General features: G+C 56.7%; 1 protein-coding gene across 1 annotated transcript; it reads right to left on the bottom strand.

The window, feature by feature from the left end:
* Positions 1–1,164: 1,164 nt before the first annotated feature.
* Positions 1,165–6,308, bottom strand: CD79A (CD79a molecule). The gene is made up of 5 exons (XM_084770274.1): positions 6,104–6,308; positions 4,219–4,512; positions 3,583–3,701; positions 1,828–1,896; positions 1,165–1,651 (listed from the first exon to the last, which is right to left on the bottom strand). Exons 1-5 carry the CDS (start codon positions 6,171–6,173, stop codon positions 1,538–1,540), a joined length of 666 nt encoding a protein of 221 aa, XP_084626400.1. The 5' UTR covers positions 6,174–6,308; the 3' UTR covers positions 1,165–1,537.
* Positions 6,309–6,511: the final 203 nt, after the last annotated feature.

The following is a 6,511-nucleotide window of genomic DNA, read 5'->3' as shown; positions in this document are numbered from 1 at the left end:
TCGGGGCGTTTTTTTCCGGAGCCCCCGCCCGCCGCCCCTCCCCGCTTCCTGCCCGAGCCCGGTGCCCGCCCGGCACCTCTGCTTCCTTCCCTTTCTCGCCGGGGCCGCACGGCTCCTCCTTTCCCCACGGGCCCAGCCTCACCCGGCCCCGCCCGGCTCCCCTTCGCTTTTGTCCGCTTCTGTCGCCAGCCCTGCTGCTGCCCAGCTCCTGCCCTGGCCCTGCCTCTCTCTTTTTCTCTTCTTAGTTTGAGGCAAAGGCTCACGATATAGCCCTGAGTGGACTCGAACTCGTTCTGTAGACCGGGCCTGGACTCGAACTCTCAGAAGATCCTCCTTGCCTCTGCCTCTTCCTCTGCCTCCGGAATGCAGAAATCAAAGCTAAAGGCGTGCGTGTCCCACCACCCTGCTCTCTTCCTTCACCACACCCTCGGGCCCACCCAGCACTCCCCCCCTCCATCCCCCCACCCCCACCCCCGCCCCGCCCCGCTCCTTCACCCTGCTTTTCTTGCCGATGGTCCTCTGAAACCTCAGGGCTTTTTGTCCTTTCCCCAACTGTTGTTATCCCTCAGGCTGAGGCTGCTCCTTGCCTCCTTGTCGTGCCCTCTCTTGTCTCTCTCTATCCCTATCTCCAGAGCATCATCTTTGACTCACTCCTGCCCTTAACTGCCTTTCTCAGTCTGCTCTTCCCACCTCAGTGACTCGTCCGTGTCACACCACCCTAGATCTCTCTCCATCCATCCCCGGGGATTCTTGACAGAAACTCTCCAGATCCGCGCCCATGCAAGGGGAACCCGCCAGGGGATCAGGTCCCACCCCAGGGAATATAATACCTTATATTTCCAGAGCTTAAATATGCACAAAAATATGGTAACGCCCCTCCTGGTTCCCCCTTGCTTAGGGACGTGGGGAGGGTGAGGCCCTGTAAAGGAGCTAACCCAGCCCCTCAATTGGGGTAGGGACTTCCCCAAGTGACTTCCTGTTTTTTTGGTGGTGGGGGGGGGGGCAGGGGGGAGGGGCGCAGCTAAGATTGACTGACTGGTCCTAGATCTCGGAAGTAGGCAGGTGAGAGCTTAGGTCCAGAATCCTGGGTCTGAGGGAGGGACTGAGGTTCCCTGGCAGTGTTGAGGAGCAGTCCTCACAAAATCCATGGCTCCTGCCAAGGACTGCTTGGGAAAGGATTTATTATCACTTAAGTGGCCATGACAGATCTGTGAGAAGGGGGGGGGGAGGGTTGACACTAAGGAGGCTGCTATAATCAGCTCCCCTAGAGGGAGCGATTAAGGGCTCATTACCCACTGGAGAGGGAATTTGGGACAGACTTGGGGAAGGAAAGACTAGATTAGGTGGGAGAGTAGGGTGGGACACCCCAGAGGGACAAAGGCTGAGAATTGGGCATGGAGGTGTGTCTGTGGGGGGGGGGGGGAACGGGACTCCAGGAGGAGTGAGGCAGGAATGCTGGGGTAGGGCATATGACCAGCAGGGACAGGCACACAGGCAGGACACAGTGGGGGGGGGGGGAAGCAGGGGAAGATGTCAATCATGGCTTTTCCAACTGGACATCTCCGATGTGGAGGCTGCCCACGTCCTGATAGGTGCCCTGGAGTCCCCTGGAGATGTCCTCATACATGGAGCAGTCATCAAGATTCAGGCCCTGCAGGGGACAGAGTAGCTGTCCAGTACCCTGACAGCAAGGGTTCCTGCCCACCCCCTCCCCCTCCCCCGTCCCCTCCCCCTCCCTCCCCCATCAATCCCAGGGTGGGAGCCAATGCAGACCCTCCCCTCCTCCCCATGTACCCACCCCTACTGCAGCCCCATTCAAGGGCTCACCTCATAAAGATTTTCATCTTCGTAGTCATCCGGCAGGCCCATCCCAAACTTCTCGTTCTGCCATCTCTTCTGTAGGTGGCGAAGAGATAGGACCCTCAGTGTGAGGAAAGGGAAGGTAAAGGCTTTCTCAGACACTCCCCCACCCCCCACCCCTAGCTAGTGCTGTATCAGGAAGAGGAAGGGACACACCCAAGGCCACACATAGGGACCTCGGCTGAATGGAGTCTACGCTCTACTCCTCTCTTCTTCTTCTTTTTTTTTTTTTTTTTTGGTTTTTCGAGACAGGGTTTCTCTGTGTAGCCTTGGCTGTCCTGGACTCACTTTGTAGACCAGGCTGGCCTCGAACTCACAGCGATCCGCCTGCCTCTGCCTCCCGAGTGCTGGGATTAAAGGCGTGGGCCACCACGCTGGCTCTCTGCTATTCTTCGGTGGTGACAAGTATAATAATAGTAAGGTGGGAGTAGGTAAACTGAGGCAGGGGGACTGTGAATTCCAGACCAATATCTATGTGGTCAGTTCCAACCCAGCCTGAACTATATATAGCAAGATTCTGTCTTATCCTCCCCATTAAAGAAAGAAGGAAACAAAACAAAACAAACAAACCAAAAAAAAAAAAAAGAAAGAAAACTGGTGGTGACATATGCTTGTAATTGGCGTACTTGGAAGGTAGAGACAGAAAGATCAGGCCAGATATGAAGATAGGGCAAGTTTGAGGCTAGCCTGGATTAAGATCTATCAAAAAAGAGAAAAAAAAAAGGGAGGAGGGAGAATTAGGGGGCTGGAGAGATGGCTCAGTGGTTAAGAGCACTGACTGCTCTTCCAGAGGTCCTGAGTTCAATTTCCAGCACCCATATGGCAGCTCACAACTGTCTGTAACTCCAAGATCTGACACCCTCACACGGATACACACGCAGGCTGAACACCAATGCCCATAAAATTAAAATAAGTAGCCGGGCGTGGTGGCGCACACCTTTAAACCCAGCACTTGGGAGGCAGAGGCAGGCGGATCTCTGTGAGTTCGAGGCCAGTCTGATCTACAAAGCGAGTCCAGGACAGCCAAGGCTACACAGAGAAACCCTGTCTCAAAAAAAAAAAAAAACAAGGCGGGGGGGGGGGCGGGGGGAAGAAGGGGGCTGGAGAGGTGGCTCAGAGGTTAAGGGCACCGACTGCTTTCCAGAGGTCCTGAGTTCAATTCCCAGCAACCACATGGTGGCTCACAATCATCTATAATGTGATCTGGCGCCCTCTTCTGGCCTGCAGGTGTACATGCAGGCAGAGCACTGTATACATAATAAATAAATAAATAAATGTTTTAAAAGAAAAAAGAAAGAAAATAGGCAGATCTCTGGGAGTTCAGGGCCAGCCAGGGCTAAGAGTGAAACCCTATCTAAAAAAATAAATCTGTTCTTAGGGCCTAGGGAGAAGTTGGGGCTTTGGGAGGACAGTTTCCCTTCTGCCCTGTCTTGGCGACATTTACAGGGGACTGCCCTTCTGGTGGGGCAGGAGGACAGTGAGAAGGGTATCTAAGAAGGGCAGCTGGGACACTGACAGTTCAGTGCCACCTCAAATCCTTCTGTTACGTTGGTGTGGTTACTCCCACCAGTCTCCCAAACTTTGGAAGAGGAACCTCAGAATTCAGAAGTCCATCTGGACACTGGGAGTGACATTGGGTGGGAGAAACAGTCCAGGCCCAGGCAAGCCAAGATGACTACGGGGGGTGTGGGGGGGTTGGTCACTGGAGGGTGGGAGACTCACCCTGAAGAGCAACAGCGTTCCGGGAACCACTGCACAGAATAGCAGGATGATGCCCTCGGCCGTGATGATGCGGTTCTTGGTGCCTTCTCCCATGTCCAGGAAGGGCCTAGGGACTGGCACTGTGGAGACAGGGGACTGATCACAACTCTGGTAGGTAGCCTCTCCGCTCCCACTTTGAGGCCACGGAGCCCTGAAGCCACCAATCCTGCAGGTGAGAACCTGTGTGTTGCAAGCTGCAGGCCCAGGAAGGAGGAGCTGGCTCTGCTCCCACTGAACCAGTGCTCTGCAAAGGGCGGTGAGGGTCAGCACCCCCCCCCACCCTCCCCCTCTCCTCAACCCCAACCCCACCCCTACCTTACCCTCCCCCTCCCCTCCTCTCTCCCTCCCCTCCCCCACCTCCCCTCCCCCACCTCCCCTCCCCCACCTCCTTCCCCCACTCCCCTCCCCCACCTCCCCTCCCCCAACCCAACCCTCCCCCTCCCCCCTCACTTCTCTCCTCCCCCACCCTCTCCTCAAACCAACTCTACCCCTCCCCTCCTCTCTCCCTCCCCTCCCCCCTCACTTCTCCCCTCCCCCACCCTCTCCTCAAACCAACTCTACCCCTCCCCTCCTCCCCTCCCCCTCCGCACCACTCACCCCGCACTCGGAGGTAAGTGCCACAGGACTTTCTTGTGATGTTGTCTTTCTTCGCTTGGCACCTGTACATGCCCCTGTGGCTCTTGTTCACCTTGGAGATGATCCACTCGCCGGTGAGACTCAGGCCAGGCCCCAGGAACTTCGGGGGCCATGAGTAGTTGGCGTAAAGGATGAACCACCATGTGACATTAAAGTTCTCGCCATGGTGAGGGCAGGCGAGGCGGGCATCGTCGCCCACGTTCACTGTCACGGAGGGTGGGTCCCTTTTCGCCATCAGGGCCTGGCATCCAGGGCCTGTGGAGAGATTGAGACAAGAGTGCGTCAGGGCCTGGGGGTTGGCACTGACGGCCCCCCAGTCCAGAGCCTCCCACACCAGCACTCTTGGGAGTGGAGGGATGCTGACGGCCACAGGTACCTAGAGAAAGAGAGTAAGAAGCCAAGCCGGGAGGGAGACACTCCCTGTGGCTTCCTTTCTCTATTCCCCCTTTGGGTTTTGGTGCTCAGGGACTCTCCATTGGTCCGGTCCGGTCCTCCTTCCTCCCATCTCTCAGGAACCTCCAGCACGGACCACGGTGGGGTGGGGGCCCATCTTAGGCCCAGGGTGGGCAGGGCCCAGAACCACCTAGTCTATTGGACCAGGTAGTAGAGCCTGACTCCCACATCTCTGAATCTGTCCTTTACTGTCCTTGGCTTGGCTTGTGTGCCTAGGCTGTTTCTCATCTCTGTAATTTAAATGTGTCAGCCTAGGGACCGGGGACTGAGTTTGGTCTGGGCCAGGGGAGGAGGCCCGGAGAGACTAGGGTGGACTTGGTGGTGGCTACGGTGTCTGCTCTGTGTTTATCTTGGAAGCCCCCAGCCTTCCCAGGGCTGACAGTGGGGTGGGGTGGGGGTGGGGCACTCCCTTTCTGGATGTAGCAGGAAAGAAAGAGGAAGGGCAGAAGCGAGGAGGAGGAGTCCGGGAAAGAGGCCTGGCAACTTCACAGGCTTAAGACTCAGACAGCAGGGTTCCGATCCCTGTTCCTAGTGTCACTTGAGTGGATGTCCCCTCCCCTCTGGAAGCCTAGGCCCGATGTGGTCACACTTGGGTGGGGGAGGGGAGATGACACACGCCCTCCAGATTTTTTTTTTTTTTTTTTCCTGGAGACAGGGTTTCTCCGTTTTAACAGAACCCTGGCTGTCCTGGACTCACTCTGTAGACCAGGCCGGCTTCAGACTCACAGAGATCCACCTGCCTCTGCCACCCGAGTGCTGAGGATTAAAGGCCTGCCATCACCAGGGCCAGCCCAATGCTCTCTCATTTAAGGCTGAGGAAAACAAACCCTTTCTGTCGCTGACACCCATTTGCTATCTCCATGTCCTCAGCCAGTCCTTATCTCAGTTCCTCACCCTGACTTGTGGAGAGAGGGCTGCAACCCCCCACCCCCACCCCCACCCCTCCCCCACCCCCACCCCCACCCCCACCCCGCGGTCTTGGTCCTAACAGCGGGCTACTCCAGACGGCTTGGCACTTTCTTTCTCCTGCTCCTTTTCTCTTTGGGGTCTCAGTAAATTACCCAGCCTGGCCTCAAGTGCAATTTTTTTTTTTTTTCCGAGACAGGGTTTCTCTGTGTAGCCTTGGCCGTCCTGGACTCACTTTGTAGACCAGGCTGGCCTCGGACTCACAGCGGTCCGCCTGCCTCTGCCTCCCGAGTGCTGGGATTAAAGGCGTGCGCCACCACGCCCCAGCTCAAATGCAATATTCTTTCTGCCTCAGTTTCCTGAGTTCTGGCTTTTATTTTAAGGGATGTGCGTCCCCTCCCCCCTCGTGCTCCACCCAGTCTGGCTCTGCTCTGTACGGCTCCCATCAGCCCCACCCTTAAAGGCACTTTCCCTTTGGCCACATTACCCAGACAGGCTTCGGACAGGAAGAGGAGGAAGAGAGGCAGGGCTTCGAGCACTCCTAGACCCCCTGGCATCTTCTCCCAGTGGGCTGGTTCGAGTGGGCTGCACTAGCCCCGAGGTACCAGATTCCACCCGAAACGCCACCACCTCACTTCCTGTTCAGACGGAGATGGGCTCCAGTGGCCGTCACCCCCCGGGCCCTTTATTTGCCATATGGTTCGGGCCTGCACCTGCACATGCCACAATTCCCTTGAGCCTCTAGTACTTGGGTGGGGGGAGAAGCTGGCTCAAGGCCTGGCTAGATCTTGGTGAGCCAAAATTCTGAGTGCCTGCTGTATGCAGGTCCACAAGCTACTCTCAACTTTTGTCAGCCCCCACCCACCCTTTTCTTTCTAACCCGACCCTCCTCCAC

The sequence above is a fragment of the Acomys minous genome, assembly GCF_964271855.1.
Source record: "Acomys minous genome assembly, chromosome: 20".
Classification (NCBI taxonomy): domain Eukaryota; kingdom Metazoa; phylum Chordata; class Mammalia; order Rodentia; family Muridae; genus Acomys; species Acomys minous.
This window is presented reverse-complemented; position numbering and strand designations above follow the sequence as displayed.